Source organism: Neopelma chrysocephalum, unplaced genomic scaffold, assembly GCF_003984885.1.
Source record: "Neopelma chrysocephalum unplaced genomic scaffold, ASM398488v2 Primary Assembly neopelma1_44, whole genome shotgun sequence".
Lineage (NCBI taxonomy): Eukaryota > Metazoa > Chordata > Aves > Passeriformes > Pipridae > Neopelma > Neopelma chrysocephalum.
Genome location: NW_020897703.1, coordinates 1,017,489 through 1,036,035, shown reverse-complemented (window position 1 = coordinate 1,036,035; position 18,547 = coordinate 1,017,489). Strand labels below are relative to the sequence as shown.

The 18,547-nt window shown below is 40.2% G+C and overlaps 1 protein-coding gene across 5 annotated transcripts in view; it reads left to right on the top strand.

Moving 5' to 3' along the window:
* The window catches only part of ERBB4 (erb-b2 receptor tyrosine kinase 4), a 608,029-nt gene that overhangs the window by 486,789 nt on the left and 102,693 nt on the right, over positions 1–18,547 (top strand). For all 5 annotated transcript variants that reach the window (XM_027678007.1, XM_027678006.1, XM_027678008.1 and 2 more), the window contains 2 exons: positions 1,957–2,079; positions 3,523–3,621. In XM_027678007.1, coding sequence (XP_027533808.1) covers positions 1,957–2,079; positions 3,523–3,621 — 222 coding nt within the window. The remainder of the gene's footprint in view (positions 1–1,956; positions 2,080–3,522; positions 3,622–18,547) is intronic.

Below are 18,547 nucleotides of genomic sequence, written 5' to 3'. Positions count from 1 at the left end.
AAACATAACGTTAAATTGTTATCTGTCAGCTATAGCAAAGGTGATTGCTGCAAGTCTTCTCAGTGTCTCAGACCTTGAGACACTTTAAAAATTATAATATTTTTAAATTAGGGTCCCCCTTTGTAAGATAATAAAGTTTGGGAATCCTGTTAGCTAGTGAATCTTGAGTAAGGCTTTATTAACAAGGCTGTTTGCAATTCTGTTCCAAGGGTCCTGCTCCCACTCTTCTCCATGGTAGAGCCTGGGAGTAAACGATTTATGCATCCCCAATCTGTTTGTATAAGTATCTTTATGCTTGGCTAGAGTTTGTATTGCTTGGTAAATACTGTTCAGCTGTATAAAAAGCTTAACAATATTCAGTGCCTTTAGATATATAAATCTTGCCATTGTGTCAGCTCCTACTTAAGCATAAATTATTTTAGGCAGATAGTTCTCACTGCATTTGGGAAGCACTGACTTTGAAGTCCAGCTATCATTCTCCATTTTGTCAGATAAAAACTGTGGCTGACAATAGTCCTTAGGGACCAAGCCTCCTACTGAACATGTGGGGAAGCTGTTGTCTTGGCTGAGAAACTGAAGATTAAGTCAGGAGCAGCCTGAGATAAACACACAAGCAACATAGCTGCAGCTGAAGTCTCTCTAGCTGGAGGCTGTAATAGACCTGTTCTTTAAGTAGATCATTCTCCATAAAACTCTGTGAGCCTTTTTTAGATCTCCACAACACATTTCCACTTCTCCCTGCCATACCTGTGTTGGTGGACTGTGGCACGAAAGCTCTTTTCATCCTTCACAAACTGAAACTACAGAAGTGGGCTGCCAACGTGCCTAATTTTCTTTTACAGTAAGCCTTTCTTTTATGGTATAAGTACTGGACATCTAAAGTGGGAAGGAGGAGGAAAGAGAAATCACTCTAAAATTAAGTGCAGCTTGCAGATTATTTCTGTGATAACCTGACTTGTTGCTGTTTGGTTATGTTGTGTTTTCTTACCCCATTAATTTCCAAATACTGGTGTTTTTACCTGAACAAAACTAATTAATCTGATCAACTAATCAAGTAGTTCATTATGCTCCAAGAGCCATAAAAGTACTTCTCAAACTGCAGAGCATGATGCATTTAGCCTTGTCAACAGGCAGTTTTGAAATGCTGCAGTGGTTTCAGAACAATTTGAGTAGGAGTAGCCCTGAATTATTTTCCTCATCCTGTAAAGGCAATAGCTGTTTTTCATTTTTTAGAGTATTGTCCTTTTCATGTATTTTTAAAGAAGCATTGTTTTTTTGGCAGAGATGGTATAACACTAAGATCTGAGAGCATTTTTAACTGAGTGTGCCATTGTGGCTCATTTACAAAGTTTCTTGGGACATCTTGAGCAAATTGTTTAATTGCAGTAAATTAGTGGCTGTTATAAATTAGTGGTCTGCTATAAGGTGTTTTTTCTTAAAGCTGTCCTCCTCTGTGGTAAAACAGAAGTTCAAAAAAATTGTCCCTTACCCAAAACAGAATAAGAATGTGATGAGCCATTAAATCAGGGCTATTAAAAAGAAATATGGTCAACTTAAAAGACACTAAAATGGGAAAAAATAGGATGTGATGCATTGATAATAAATGCTATATTTCTGTCATGTAGAAAATATTTCTACTGCCTCCATTAGCAAAAGTCCTTGGGTGTGTTATTGTGACACCAATTCAATTTCCAGTTCATGATTCCATCACACAATTTCTGGTGGAAATTATTACATGTTGACTGAGGACTTGCTTTTTCAGATCTCTTGGTTTTGTAGCAGTGCTCGTTTGCTTTTGAAGGTGAGAAACCCCTCCACAAGTTGGCAGGTCAGTGGTCAACAGATCCCCACCACTGTCTTGTTCCAGCATTTATTTGGATTGGTTGTTTTTAGTAGAAGCTTCTTATGGGTCTTCACATTTACAAATATTTAAGATTGTTGGATTTTCTTTCATAGCTTGTGGAACCCTTGACTCCAAGTGGCACAGCACCCAACCAAGCACAGCTTCGAATCCTGAAGGAAACCGAGCTGAAGAGAGTCAAGGTTCTTGGCTCTGGAGCCTTTGGAACTGTATACAAGGTAAGAGTCTTAACTATACAGCAAAGAGTTCCCTCATTTAACTTTGGAACAGTCAGGTTCTGCATTGCAGTGAAGCACCCCATCCCATGGATGGGTTCATGAGTCCTACATACCTGGGATAGACAGGATACTGAAATTATGTGGGAGGAGCACATCTTCAGGCTCAAATGTTGACATAAGTTTTAATCAGATGTGCAAACATTATTTCTTAGTGAGCAAAGGCATGTCAGCCACAATCATTCTTGTGTGCAAGAGGGCTACACAGGCAAGGCTGTCTTGCTATTGAAGTGCAGTATCAGAGTTTGTCATTCTGTTCTTGCAGTACACTTTTGGAAAGCTAAACTTTGTCTTTCGTTTCACAAGTGTCACATCAGTCTTGTAATAGTAATAATACTTTGTAAAATGATGTCATTAGCTAAACTGTAATACTTCCTGCTTCTTCCATTTAAATAGAAAAGATGAGTTTTGTAAATGCACCCTTTAACCAGGATGTGGTCGCAGAACCCACAAGGGAAAAGTACTTCTGTTAGAGATTTATTTATTTTTTAAGATCTGTTAGTGATGTCCAAATCTCAGAGGCATGAAGTCGGGTTTAATGGGCAAGTCAAACCACTTACCCAACCCTTTGGGAGGAACCCACACCTGCCAAATCAATGTGATAGGTCAGAGTGCTGAAGGAGGACAGACACTTATCTGTCTTCAAACTGGGAAGGAAAGGAAGGAAGCACAGACCAGGTCGCTGTAACTACAAGCTCATGGGAATAGATTTATGAATAATCAGTTTGAATATACTTAGATGATAATAGAGATGGGTACCTCGAGGCTGACAAGAACACAGCAATAGTCAAGAAGGATGGAAAAGTAGCCAAGACATACACAATTTGTGAATTTTAATTTTAAAATTTCCTTTTTAGCCATCTGAGCTTTTAATTGTCAGATATCAATTAATTAGAGAAATAGTCCCTAAATGTTTCACTCTAAATATATTGTTCTCAGGGTGTCCTGTTCCTGCATGATGTTATGACCTGGTGATAATCAGTTTTGAGAGTTTCCAGATAGCTTCAGAGTTGAGCATCAGAATCCAGACAGAAAATCCAGATTTTTGTTCAATTTTATCTGAATCAGTAGTCAGTGGAAAAAGTACATCATTGACAATGCTGCCATTATTCTTTAGAAACCCTCTTTTGGAAGGAAAATCAAAGGAGCTTGATGAGGACTTACACTGATACAGCATGGTTCATTTTACATCAGGGTTTACTTTTGGTGCAAGAAGTAGTTTTATGGGATTTGTATTATTTTTATAGCTTTGTGTATTCTCAGTTCTGAGGTTCATAACTGATCTGCATAATGTGACAGAATGCACAGAAAGAACTGTAACTCCTAAATGAAGTTTCTATGGTTGTTGTCTTATTAGTCTTCTCTCACCTTTTCTTCTTTTTCTAGGGTATCTGGGTCCCTGAGGGAGAGACAGTCAAGATTCCTGTAGCCATTAAGATCCTTAATGAGACCACTGGTCCAAAAGCCAATGTGGAGTTTATGGATGTAAGTAAGACATGATCAGTGTCTTGGAGTTTGGCCAGGGTCGATGGGTGGTGTCATTCTCTAGTCCATGGAGATTAGAAAGAGGAATTCCTGCCAGTTTTCTTTCCTTATATTTAAATACCAGAAGGAGGCTTTTACACAGGACCTGTAAGGGCTGGGTTTTTCATTCCAAATGTCATGGACCCTCAGATATTTGGAGTTTTCTTAAAAATGGTTTTCTGATTGGTGCAAGGCTGAAACTCCTCTGTCTCATGTGCCACATATTGTATGTTCCTGTAACAGAAAAGCTAGAGACACGAGAGAAGGAGTTGCAGGGGAGCATCTTGCCATGCATGCAAGTATCTACTGGCACAGAACTCACAGGAACATAAATTTATCTCAGCTCTCTTCTGCTTCACTGTTCTGAGAACTAAGCACCAAGAGTCTGAGGGCTGCGAGCAGCAACAAAGCATAAGGGGGGGGGGGGGAAAAAACCTAAAATATGCTGGATTTAAAAGCCTTTTGCTTTAGTAATCTGAAATACCATTAATAAGAGGTCAAGATAATAATTTCCTTGAATGTTCTGTGATCACAGTGACTGTGTACTCAGTTTTCAGCTCTGTGTCAAGATCAAACCTCATTGACACCATGAATGTCTATATCCTATTCCGTGACAATTTTTTGACAAGTTACAGAAAGTTGTGCTTTTTTGTAAATCCCTCTTGTGAACTTGAAAATTACATAGGACTTTTAAGTCTTGCAGGTCTGTTCAGTGTATAGACCTAATTGGGTTAGCATTAAAGGGACTGTAATCCGCAAGGAGAATGTACAGTTATGGATTCAGCTGTTTCATGTGTGAGTTTTTAGGCAGTTGAAGGAAGGCTGTATAGAGGAAGGGATTTTCTGTGCCTTTTACAGAGCACTGCACGTTTTTGTTGATTACATTCAGTAATCATTATGCACAATAATAAAAAAGGCTCTTTCAGCCCTGCTTAAAAGCAATGAATTGCACTGAAGGGATAATTAGTATCAGCAGTCAGTGATGTAGGTTCCAGCCTAAAGGTGAGAGAATGTTATTACTATATGAAAGTCAGTGGAACTGAGCAACTTGCACCAGCTGAGTCTGATATGATAAAGTAGTAGTAATATCTCCTGCTCTGATGCTGATTTACCTTGAAGTGCTCTACAAAGAAAACATAAGGTTAAAAGGCAAATTTGCTTGTCTGAGGTTTCATGGTTTAGCTTGTTCAGCGGACTTAGTTCAGCAGACCACAGTTCCCTCCAGTGTCCTGACACCTGATAAATGGCTCAGAAATGATGGAGGGTTTTTGGCAACTCTAGAGATTTGTAAGGTACAGTTACACTAGGAAAGGTCTCTGTCTAAATTAAGAGTTTCTCATGAGCCTCTGACCCAGTGGTAACAAGGTGAGAGAAAAGTTAAAGTTGTTTTTAGTTCCTGAGGTTAAAAATAACCTTTAAGTTGTTTTTAATCATAATAAAAGAGAATTGGACTTCAGAATTAGCTGATGCAAGTGACAATAGGAAGAAAGAATAAGGTTTTGTATCAATGCTGGTTTTGATATATGTACAGTGGTCTGTAATCCTTTGCTGTACTGCATGGGTGAAGATGATTTAATTTCATTCTTTTGAATAATTGTTCATCCAATCCTGCCATCCTTGCCTCCTAACCCAGTCATTTGTTTCCTGAAACAAGCTACATTTTGAAAGAGAATGACCTAAGTGTTGTTTATGGTTTTAATGTGACCACTCCTCCCTGTCCCAGAAAAGACACAGTTCTAAATGTTTAAAAATTATAAGCCATTACAAGGAGATAACTTAAATATCTTTCAGCGAAAAGTATGAGTAGAAAAATGTGTTTGACTCATTCACACTCCAAGACTTTGGTCAGTACAGCTATCCTGATAAAACAGAATACAGTTTACTGATCTTACTTTATGAGGAACATTTAAGTATATATATGGAAAAAAAATGTATCAATTGTACTTCAGTAAAAAGTATTATGAATATGTTTTAAAGGTACATGGGTGGCTAAATGCTGTTATGAACATAGTGGGGGTAGGTCTTTCTCAAATAAGGGTCTGACATGTTGGTAGTGAATGGGAAGAGATTAGTTGGAGGGAGGTGTCATTATATGAGTCACACCCTTGACTTTCATTTTTTTGTCCTTGTCAAGTACAGGTGTGCTTCTGTCAGCAATTACTTCTTCCTGCATTGTCAATGTCCTTGTACTTGGAAGTAAAAGTTAGCATTCCTTTTAGAGAGGGTCTGGAAAATGGAAAACCTTTGGTAAACGGTGATTTGTGTACAGAGGGAGCACTTGGGACACTTGAGTGTCTACAGAAATAGCTGGTATAGATGCTAGTGGCACTGTCCATAGCTCTGGTTAAAACTTCTAATGTTGGCAGAATGCAAGTCTAAAAGTGCTCTGCGAGCTCCTGAAATTCTGCTAAATGTTATGCTGAAAGAGTAAAGAACAACAATTTGGCTACTGGGCTGTCATTTGAGCACCCTGAACACCCGCTAATGGATCAGTAATGACTATAATGATATAATGCGTGATATTAGACCTACTAGGGCCAAACGCCTCCCACCCGTTCCCATCAGGGGATGATGAATTGACCGTCATCAAAAAACACATCCCTTATTTGGAATTTTTCTTTGGGGAGTTGCAGCAGAGTCTTTTTTCCAGGCTTTCTCCACACATTCCCAGCCAACTCTTTTCTTTTGCTCTGCTCCCTGCGTTCTTACATAGTTTTTATCACTGCAGCAGTCCGTGTCTGTTACAACAATGCAACCTGGAGTCTGCGAAGTAACCCGGACTGTCTTCTCCAGGGCAGAACCAGAATGTGCGCGTGGGCTTTTATGGATTTGTTTTCACCACACAGAGGATGTTGTTACAGTTTTGTAAAAATGTGTATTTTACAAAATTGGTTTTGTAAAAGGTTTTGTAAAAGGTTTACATTTTTTCCACGTGTTTCTGAGTATGTATTATCTCTGGAATAATTTCGGAGTCTAAAATCTTTCCCCTCGGGTGTTGAAATGGTTATGTGCTTAAACTGGGAGGGCATAGTTTCTCCTCCCTGCTTGGCTGGTCACACCTCTTGTCCCCAGAAGGGGGCTGAAATTTGAATCCAGAGTGCAGGTGCTCTGGCTACTGGTCTGCCTGCAAGTGTGCCTGGGAGGGAGTCACCAGCAGACACAGGGGTATCAGGAGGGAACTACATCCTGCTCCTTGCCCCAAGGCTGGTAACAGAATTTAAGAAGGGCCTGAGTTTTAGGCAGGGAAGACATGCTTTTACTGAGGCAAAAAGGCAAATATGCAGCTAAGAGGCTACTTGACAGTGGAATAGGGACTTCTTGTAAAGCCCTGGGTCAAAGCCACAAGCTGCCCAGGCATTTTACTTATGTCTAAGACTCCAAAGTAATTCACCACGGAATATTTTGCAAAGCCTTTTAGTTCTTTAATACCTTGAATTCGTGTAAAGAGAAGAAGCCACAGACTTTTCACAAGAGACTTCTTTTAATTTAGTAAGAAAATAAGTATTTTGGCAAAAGGTTCACAGAAGTAACATACAGCCAAGGAGAAGCGTTTCACTAAAGCACCCAGCACACGACAACCACAACTTAAGTAAAATACAACCCATCAGTTTTAAGTTACCCACAAGAGACTAAGGAAAGAGTAAAGGAAGAAAAGAGATTAAGAAAATAAAGGAGTAAAGAAAGATTAGAATAAGAAAATTGTATAGCTACCACTGAGAGGTCACATGATGATGGCAGACAGAAGAAAAAGTGCAGGAGAAAGAGGAAAGTATACAAGAAAACACACGGTTGGCAGTTGCTATTACAATAAGCAAAAAACCAGGAGTTCTATCAATACAGAATCTCCGATCTATGCAAGGCACCATCTCAAACCTCGTGAGTCCTAAAACTGCAGGAAACCAGGACCCAGGGAAAGAGTTTGTGAAATGAGTCTGTCCATTGCAGTGGTTAAAACAGTTCTTTCACCTTCATCCATGGACAGAACTCTTCTTTGGTGAGGTGCAGCACTACTTCATAGATTCTTTGCTTATTTAATAACAACACGTAACTTAAAAAACCACCCTCATCCCTCCCACCAACCAGATTTCAGGGGAAATTTCAGGGTGCATTGTGAAAACAATTTCCCTTCCTCAGCCTCAATTTATTTGACTGTTATGATAAGTCAAGTAGCCATTGGCCTCATCAGATGGTTTAACATCGAGCCAGATGCTTGACTGGTAATGTAATAGATTCTAAAGTCATGCTGCAGTTGGAGAGCATAGCAAACAGCCTTTGAGGCTGAAAAAATAAACTTGTCTTGAGGAAACAGACAGTTGATGTCGGTCTTCCCTCTCTAGCCCTCTAAGGCCGATGTTTCCAGCAAGTAATCCTGTGAGCTCTGATTCTGTCCAGGGTTTTGATCCACTTACAAGTTTAATCTATCCTCTCTGAACTTAAATGCTCCATTATCTGTTAGGAAATAATTAGAGGCTGCAAGCACAAGTCAGCATACATAGAGTTCCTTGGGAGTCCCTGAGCTCATTGAGATGAAGACAGTTTGACTGATGGTGGTCAGCTGATATTGGGCCAGGAGCTAATAATAGAAGGCAGCGCTGCTTAGCTAGGTGAGAAAGTTAACTTGGGAAAAATTAAACTGAAGGGTTTGGGATTTATGGTTGGAAATAAATTTCCCATTCTCATTTGTTTCCTGGTAAGAGAGCTTCAGAGGCAGTTATTTCTTCTATGGTTTTATAATTAAGATCTAGAGGCTTCTTGCCTTGGCCTGGACTCACTGCAGTTCCCTGCTGTCTGTAGGAGGAGTGTTCTGTGTGCAGGAGAGAATTTATCACATGAAGTGCAAATATGTGACAATGACCTCCACCAGGCATGCAGTAAACAAATTAAAGCTGCATATAAGGGGCTGATACCCACATCTTTTCTTTACATCTGGCCTAATTAACTAAATTAATAAAGCAGTCAGATATGTTGCAGAAAGAAACAGCTTTTTCTAAATTGTCTTATAATAAAGGCAAGTCCTTGACTTGAGGATATCAGTATCAAACTTATCTTCAGTTCAGAGGTTTCAAGAGGAAAAAAATCACATAGCCAGCTAGCAAAAGAGAGTTTTATCTCCTGTTCAGCTGAAAACCCACAGAGATATGGATAGGTCTAGATGCTTTCTTTGTTTCTTCAGGTATGTCTAGATGCCATTGTGGGAAGTACACTGGAGGTACAGCTAGCTAGTCAGGTGGGAAAGGTGAGAGAAGACTTACCTTTTCTTGGTTTCCACCACTGGCATTAGACTTTGGGTTCTTTCCTTGGCCTGCAGTGGTGTTCACAGAGCCCTTGAGGCTACAGACACACTCTGTGATGTAGTTTCTCAGCTGACACAGATGCATTTGCACTCAATCTCCTTTAAGATGCTGCCTTACGTGGCTACATAAGTGACTGGAGAAATATTTTTGTCTGTCCCTTGATTATTTTTAATTCCTTGTACGCATCTCATGCTACTGCCTATCCAGGTGTTTGACTCAGGTCAGACCATGCAGATGCTTCTGAAAGTCTGAAAAGGTGTTAGTACTAACAGTAGCTGGATCCAGGCACCCCACAGTCATTCCACTGACTGCCTGGCTACTTGGGAAATACAACCGAGTTCATCTTGAACCTCAGTTTAAAGGGCAGCTGTAGGAACAAATGAAATCCTTTATGGCAGCAATGAGACCTTTTTCCTTATCTTCTTCTGCTGTCATTTATGTAAGCATCCTCCTTTCCAACTGGCATTAGGGGTCTGTGTCAGAACTGCCTGGCACTGTGCTCCAGCTGCAATTCAAACGGATTTTCACTCCATCACGTCAAGTTGCTGAGGGTGGGGGCAAGGGGTGACCTAACTCCTCTGATTGTGGACTCCCTTTTGTGCAGCCTCCCCACTCCCACTCGCACACACTGTAAGTATAAGTAGAGCCACTTAGGAGGGGGAGCTGTTTGCCTGTCAGTTCCAGGCATGGAAGCTCACTGTGATTGCAATTACAATTTCTGACTTGTCCAGAGATGCCAGTAATCAAGCTGTCCTTGAGAACGCTGCATACCATGCACAGGCCCCGAGAGTGATCAGCCTCTACAGAAGCTGGAAATCCGATCACTGCTGAAGTTTAACTGCTTTTAGTCATCTGAAGATGAACTGTTTCAAGGCTACATTTCTGTTATTTCCATCTTAGATAATAATTTTCTCCTGTAACCTTTTATTTCAGTAATTTTTCCTTGCATAGTATGTAGGGTAAAATGTGCGTGTATGTGTAGGGGGGATGTTAATTTTCCATGTGCAAGGGCAAGTGGCTGTATGGAGAAAATACAAACACAGAAAGGATGAAGTACAAGCATAGACAAACAAGCCAGGCTGTTTGGAAACAATTCTGCTGGCATAACACTAACTGGAAAATAAGTGAGGGAAAGTGAGTTGGCTTGCTACTGGTGATGGGGGAAATCTGAGCTCTAGTGAAGCCTCCGAGAGCTGTGAATTTGCCAGTGAATTCAGCAGGGCCAGGACCTCACCTCCAGAGTAATCCTTCCAAGAAGTCTGCCACAGGTTTAAGGAAGAACCCCATGCTTTAGTGAATGACTGACAGTATGAGTGTTTCCTAAATGAGGTAGGAAGTATATTCAGATGCTTTTTGTTATGGCAATTGCAGAACTCCTTATTTCAAGTTTGTATTGTTTTATGGCTCGAAACCCCTGCATAAGGTTGGATAAATCTGTGACTGGGGAGAAGATCTGGTGGGAGTGTTACTTTATTCACTGAGAAATACAGCTGTGGATTCATTGAAACTATTTAAAATTCTAATGAAATTCAAGAATTAGTTTTGGCTGTAAAGTGTGTGTGTACAAAGGAAATGTTTTGCACTGATGTCCTGTATTACACTTTCTATTTAAAGGTATAAGGTACCCCAATAACAGGGTTGATACTTGTTGCTTTGAAGTGCACTTTTGGGCTTGGTTACTGAAACGTGAAGTCAGTTATTTGCTTGGCTGTGTATGTTACTTTTATGAAGGTCAGGATCCCATAGTTGCTACTGTTTTATCAGAACACAGTAGAAGAGAGCTTTTTTGAGAAAGTACAAATCAAACAGGCAACAGATGAGAATATTTAAAAAAAAAAAAAGAGGAAGAGAAGTGGTGCTGTGAGTATCATAAGTGGTACACAATAGTTTAATTAATCAGATGCTTGTGAGATTTGTATTTCCATGATGAGCTTTCTGTTACATACAGTACTGTGAGGGCTTGTTCTTGGCATTGTGCTGTATGTTGCCACCCTTTACTATGGGTTAAATCTGGACCTGGGCCAGAATGCTCTCCTCCAGCTTCATATTTTCCCAGGACTTATGTACTTGTATCTGAATGTGGGCTTTTAGGAGAGTAATCTTATGCACTTCAATAAAAATTTCTGTTTGATACTGTAAGGCCATGAATTCTGGGGATTCACATCTCAGGAGGATGGTGCCTGCAGGTGTGGGTCTTTTCATCTGCACAACAAGTGAATGGTGTGATTTAAGGCAGAGGGGAAGATGTACGTCTGTAAGCACAGATCTTGCTGGAGTGGAATTCTGTAGCTGAAAGACTTGTCATTACAAACGTGAGAAACAGCCTCCCTTAAACATCAGCAGGAATACTGCAATGCTTCATACAGTCTTTCTGACATTCAGATGCAAAGTGCAGAAATAAAACTGACAAAACTTGGTAAAATGGAAAATGAGATTCTTGAACAATGCTTGATCTGTTGTGAGAAGAAGGTGACACAAATATCCAGTTTTAAAGCAGCGTTTGGTGCTGACAACCAGGTGATTAGTGCTGTCTTACCACTAAAAAAACCTAAAAACCTGTATTTGAGAAAGATCCTGTTGCTTTGCATTCTTTTTTGTGCCTCCAGCTCACATTAGCAATATAAAATAGGCACATGCTAATGTTTAAGTTCCCAAAGGGCAACGTATATGCCAAAATGTTGCCATGCAGATAAAAAAATGCAGGTTTTTATGGGACCTCTATGAATAAAAGAGAGGTACTGTTTCCACAGGCTTAACTGTAATACATCCCAAACAAACCATCAGTAGTTTGAGATTAAAAGTGAGTCTAATGAGGTTTGAGGGAAAGACTGAAGAAGAAATGTCTTGATATTTGTCAGAGGAGCCGGCTGTAAAACTGCATGAATATGCTGGCTAATCATTTTTGAAGCACACTTGTCTGTGATTTAGCTCAGTGCCAGATGGGCAGGCTATTCCATATCAGATTTTTCATGAAGGCAGGCTGATGGGGCTGGGTGAGCTCCAGCATGTGCTGCAATTCACAGATCAGCAACAACGCAGAAAGTAAGCAAGGGCAAAGGGCCCTGGAGGATCAATGCATTGTATTTGTCATACTTGGTTTTATGCTGCCAAAGTGCCAAGTCAACTTAGAGTTAAGGGAGAACAAGGGTTATTGTGTTGTAGTGAGAAAAAAAAATCCAAGACTCATGCTGTGACCGTTTTTAATAGGAGTGTAAGGGTACGGGAGCTCAGGCTTACAGGAGCTGAATTTGAAGTATCACTGTTGGAATATATTTTACCTTCAGAATACTGTAGTTTGGAATACTTCTCCCTTAGTGCTTTGTTGCAGATAATCCTTCAAAAATTGTTTCCATGTCTCAGCACCAATCCAGACACATCTGATACATCAGCAACTGTCACAGATTTATAAAAATAATTATCATCTGTTTATATTAATATTCTACATATTATTTACAAGTAATAGTCAGCTGTCCCTATTGCTGCTTGTCCCATAATTGTAATAGAAAAATAAGACAGGGAAATCTGGTACCTGACTGGCTTGCTGATAATCTTTGTCATATTCTGCCAATACCTTTTAGATATCACTGCAGTAACTGGAATAAAGGGATAGAGCTGAGGTCATGCTGGGGCTGGCAGTCCACAGAGCAGCAATTGCTGGTTTGAAATACCTGGTCCTTCAATACTGAAACTGTAGTTCCAAAATTAAAAAGGTTTTGCAGAGCAACGTTTTCCATATTAACTTTGGTGTTACTTTTTTTTGTAATATGCAGCGTCTCTTGGACCTGCTGAAAATTGCAGTGAGCTTGTCCCTGCCCCGAAAGGCATTCAATCCAGATAGACACAGCAGATAAAGGGTAAAGAAATGATTATTACTATAACAATTTATAAATGGGACTCTGGATTGCAACACACATCTCCTAACCTCTAAGCAAATTACCTAATTTTTTAAATTAATTTGTATTTATGCTCTGGTTTTAAATTACCTTGGAATGTTTACTTAAACAAGCAAATACTATATGAGGGATTTATTTCAGACAGTTTTTTTCAGCTGTTTTGTCTACTTATCCACTGAGAATGTGTTTAAAATGTTCTTTTCAAACATCTCTTGTTATCAGTGCTTTCCCCCAGGTCACGTATTTTAAAGAAACTAGATGACACTTGGTATATAAGGCAAATTGTGTATTAGCAGTAAGAGAGAGAGAATAGCTCTTAGTTACTTGCAAGGTGATTACAAGTGTGTCTTGAAGGTTTCTGCTTCATATAGAATATTAGGCTTTTAATTACAGAAACAAATATGCATTGTACAAAATAGAATTACATACGTTTCTGATAGACCAGGGCCTGGTTTTATCTTCATGCTTTACATGACAAATAATGCAGAAATGTTTAAGAAGAGACTTTTGAACTGTGTTGGCAAATTGCAGCTCTGGTGCATTTGCTCAATAAAAGCTTCAAAGGCTTTCATTGATGGGCTTGCATAGGGAGAATCTGTGATATGGAGCAGAGTCGATGCAAAGGTAGGAAACAGCTGAGGTACAGTCAAGGAGCAGTTTATCTGATGGAAATGTCAGACCTCAGTTAAGTAGAGGAACATGGAACAGGGTCTAAGTAGGGGTAATTCTCTGGGCTTCGATTTACTGACTAATGTCAGTGGATAGGCAGCCTCCAGGTTGAATCTACTGGGAAACATTCCCCAGTGTTGAGGTGCTTTTGCTGTCCATGCAGTGCCCTTTGATGGAGTTCAGTGGGATGATTTGTGTACATAAACGCAGAATTTTGCTCTTTGTTTTCTGAACCCAAACCAATCGTTTTTTTGGGTTTTTTTAAATGAATTTTGGTTGGCTTAGGTCAGTGCCCAGAGTCACCTGCTAAAGACACAAGTCCTCTGAGAAGTTATTTTAGTAATTAAAATGTTTGGGGAAAACAGTGTTTGCAATGAGGAGAGAAAATTAGTTTCATTGATGAATTGTTTTCTTGGCAAAATATTGAACAAATATTTCTTGGTGAAATATATTTATTCACTTGCTGAACTAAAAGGAAGAGTTTCTGCTGAAGCTTTTCAGTGAGAGATATATTCCAGTGAATTCCTCAGCTAGAAGATGTTTTTTTGAAATATAATAGTGATTGAAGCACCTGTTTTTGTCATTTTCTGAATGAACTCTGGTGAATTTCTGTTTTCAGTTGTTTCAAGAGTCAAACTATGTTTATTAGATAGGAATGTTGTCAAATCCAAATTGGAGTATTAAACACTGTGTGCATGAGAGTAGGGAAGAAGATGTGGGAGGAAGAGCTGTAGAAGCTGAGGAGAAAACCACAGGCAGAATGATGTGGAAGCGCTGTGACACAGGGAATGTGAGGCAGCTTTTGAGGACTTTGTAGCTCTCTGATGACGGCTTGGTCAGAAAAAAAATCTAACAGTGAACCAAATAGTCCAATGAAACTTTCCTTGTTTAAATATCGCCCTTTGCGGTACTTGAGTCCTGAGTGTGATGCTCTTGTGCAGCTGAATGCAGATGAGGGAAAGGTGGAGATGAGTCTGATTTGAATTCTCAGTAGTGAGAGGTGAAATACCTGCATTACAGGCAAAATGTATCTTTGATTAAAACAATTCTTAGTGTTGATTATACACTTGATGAAATTAGGTTTTAATCTGATGCTATCCCTTTAAACTGATCCTGAAGAAGGAAGAAGCTTTTAGTGTGTGATTATAAAGTGAAGCTTTTCAGCAGTAACAGAAAATATCAGAGCAATGCCCGAAGACTCTTCAGAAAGGAGTGAGAACTTGATAGATTTTTTTCTTCTATCACTCATTCTTAAGACCTCACCATCACTCACCTTAAGTCTAAAATCCAAGCAATAACTCCCTCCTTCTGAAAGGAATCTGCAGCCAAGACTAAAAATGTGTATAAGCTGGTCAGGGACAAGATCTGTTTACCCTCACATTTGAATGCTGCTGAAATGATGGCTTTGTTAGACTGTACGGTTAAAACTTCAAGCATTTTTGCTAGTTGCATCAAAATAGTAAGAAATAAATCATTTTTGACAGACTGCTCTGAAATAATGATGTGTGTCACAAACTGTAAGTAAAACATTTGTCAGAATGATATGATATTTTTACTAGGAGGTGTTGTGCACTGTTAAACCACTAACGCCTGATCTGCAAGGGGGGATCTCCAGCCTGAAACCCGCTGTTACTTCTCGTGACAACTTTCAGTGGGAACACTTCTTGTTGCTGAGATCCTGAACTCTTGGCTATTTATGACTAAAAGTGAACTGAAAATGGGCTTTCTCATCACCGTAATCAGTGTTTTTGGGCAAGGTTCACAGAAAGGTTGGTGGGAGCTGTCCCCTGACTAGATGTTTGATGGAAAATCTTCACTTAGTTTCTTGTGTACTAGAGGTCTGTTCCTTTAGGCTTGAGAGTCCTCCTCTGCTAACTCAGGCTCTGATGAATTGGGAGACTTAATTGGTACAAAGCAGGGAGAAGTAAGAAGCGTATGGTGTGTGGATTCTACAAAACGTACCTCCTATATTTTCAAGCATTTAAATATGTACTTAACTCTAAGCACCTGAGTCCTGCTGGAGTCCACATGGAGGTCCATGCCCTCAGTGTTTGCAAGACAGGGATCAAAGGACTGCTTTTTTTTCTTTTTTTTTTTCTAATTTATTTTATGTTGCTCCAAAATATATAGTGAGCCCGACTTGCTTCTGTAAGCACATGAAGCATGAATAGGACCTTCTGCTTCCCTAAGGTGGGCAGATTTGACCCAGCAATCTCTAAGCATCACCTTCAAGAGGAAGAGCTTTCAAATCCCTGAATTGTGCTAGTTTCAAGTGTTAGGAGGAAAGTGGGGCATCTCTCTGATGCATTTGAATCACATGGGGCAATCACTTGCGTTTGAATTCAGTGTCAACAATGCAGGCTGTGTCTCTGCAGCAAAGTCAGTCAGACTGTGTACCCTCTGCTGTGTGCAAGTGCTGTGACAGGCAGGGGAGTCTCGGAGGGTTTGCCTGCTCTGAGAAATGCAGCACATTTAAAGACACCACCTCCAGAAAAGGCCACGTACCCACTCAACAGTGAGAGGCCAGCCAGGGACCAACCCTGCTCTTGGACAGTGGAGAGCACACTACTCCAGTGTTGTACCATGCCTTGCTCATCACCAGGCTGCAGCCTGAGTGCAGTTTGGGACACTGATCCAGAGCCACCTTCTCCTGATGGAACTAGTTTGATAGGAGCCAAGTGAGTGGCGCTTGCCTTATGCTGTTTCCATCACGTTTGTGCATGGGTGTGGTCCCTGATGTCAAATTTTATTTTGTTTTTCAGTTTTAGTTTTTATCCTAGAGAGTTCTTGGTGTAATGACAAACCTGACGGATGGATTTCCAGAACTTTCTGAAGAAATAAGTTAATCTCACTGTTTAATGGTGCAAAACACTTGTACTCCAGTCTAAGTATGCAGTGGCTACACTTACTACCCAACAGACCTCTGCTTAAGCTCCTCATTGAAAACCAAACTCTAAAAAGTTCAAATCTCTTACATCCAAAAGATATGAAGTCCAAAAGCACCCATTCTAAATTTGTAGGCTCTTTAATCATAGGAGTTTGTCCTGGCTCTGAGGAAACACATGTAAACAAGACTCATACTGTTATCTTCTCTGTTTGGTCACCTACAGCTTCTTTAACATGGCTTCCTAAAGCAAAACAAGCATGAAGGGAGTTTCATGGAGATGGTGGTTAGTGCAAAGCTCTGGCTGACCACTCATCAGACTTCTTTAATGACAAGACCTTGATTTAGACCTCTAGTTATTTCCTGCTGTGCCAGCCACACTCAGTGTTTCCCCACAGAAAAAGCAATTGGCCATGGGAGCGTTAACACAGAATTTGGACCTGGATGTGCACTGCTACACTTCAGTGCAACAATTGTTGATGAACCTGTACCTACTGTAAACATTCATCTTGCTTTATGCTTGGAGTATGGATGTGAATGTATAGAAAGATTATTTTTTTTAAATACCTTTGTTCATTTGCTCCTGGGTCCTGCTTCTCCAGAGAGAAATTGAGAGAATGTTGTACACAACCTGGGTGTTGTCACCATCTCCCACTAGGGTGCAGTCACAGAAACCTGTTTCCTCAGGACGTGGGATGTGCTGCCATACTTGCACAAGTTCAGGCCTGCAGCAGTAACTTCAGGACTGGCTCTGCAGCATTCAAGTGTATCACTGTATTACGTATCACACGGTAGTAAAATTGGTTGTAGAAGCTTTGCCAAGTCCCAAATAAGACTTTTACCTGGAAGTGCCATGTTAATGTGCCTGTTCCTAATGACTATAAAAGAGTTCCTGGAAAACCAGCTATGGCAGTTTGTTCTGTTACTGTCCTGCCTCTGTTTGCTGCTGTTCCGCTGTGGGACTCCGATATCCTTTGCTGGTCCCTATAGCTGCAACTCTCATTTCATTTTCAGAAGTGGCTGAGACATTTCCACAGAAGCTTTCCAGAGAGTATCTGCCCGAGTGGTGAAATTTGCAGCCCAAGAGTTGAAGTATAGTAGTGCTCTAAAGCCAAGAAAACAGCATCTTGCATAGGGAGTATAGGGGAAGTGTAGCAATGGGTGTCATTGTCATACAATCAGTGTGGGCATGTGTATTGTTAAGTGTATATTTGTGCTGTCTCGTAGCTTAAGTAGTTGTGCAGACTGCATAGGCTATGTCAGCTATAACCTGAAAAAAATTGTAAGACCTAGCAGACAAACAAAAGGCACTGAAATATATGTTGGACTGTAATTGGATATGCCCTGCAGCAGGTCAGACATGCGTTCGAGACAGGTGTTTGTCCCAGCCATTAAAAGAAATGTAAAATTAATGTGAAAAGCAGTGTGTTCAATGTAGTCTCTCTCCTGTTACCACAGCACAGCTGTGCTTTCAGAAAAATGCACAGCACAGTATGAAGTCAGCTTTTAAGTACATTTATTTACTCGACACTGATTAGGAAAAACAGCTGGGTTGTTCTTTTCTGGCTTTCTTTGTTTTGCTTTATTGGAGGGCATTTTATGGCAAGAACATTTAGAAGCAGAAGGTTAGGAAATCAGAGATTTTTCAGACTTTATCTGTGCTAACTGAATTCTTTGTCAGATGGATATCTTCATCTAGCTCAAGAGAAGTAGTAGATCAGGAAACAGTTTTGTGTGGGATTTTCCAATTGCAATTGCACCTCCTCAGAGCCCTGTTGGCACAGCTCTGCTGACGGAAAGCGGAGTCATAGGTCTGGTCACTGGCACCTACAAACTCCCCCTTCTTTGGGATGTGCTCTTGTGCACATGGGAGACAGATCTATGTGAACCATTAAAATAACATTTATGTCATGGTTTAATTTAGTTGTTTAGTGTAGGCTTGTGCACATAAATCACAGGAGTTGAGCTTAATGGAGCAATAATACAACCACATTCAAAAGGGGCAGAAGAGAGGAATGATCAACATGATGTGATTTCTTTATACAAAAGAGCATATCTGAGAAGTGTAATGCTGAGTTGAACATGGAAGGCTCAACTCAGCTCACCTATGGTGAGGCTGGGGGGGCACAAACAGTGGTCCTGCCAAG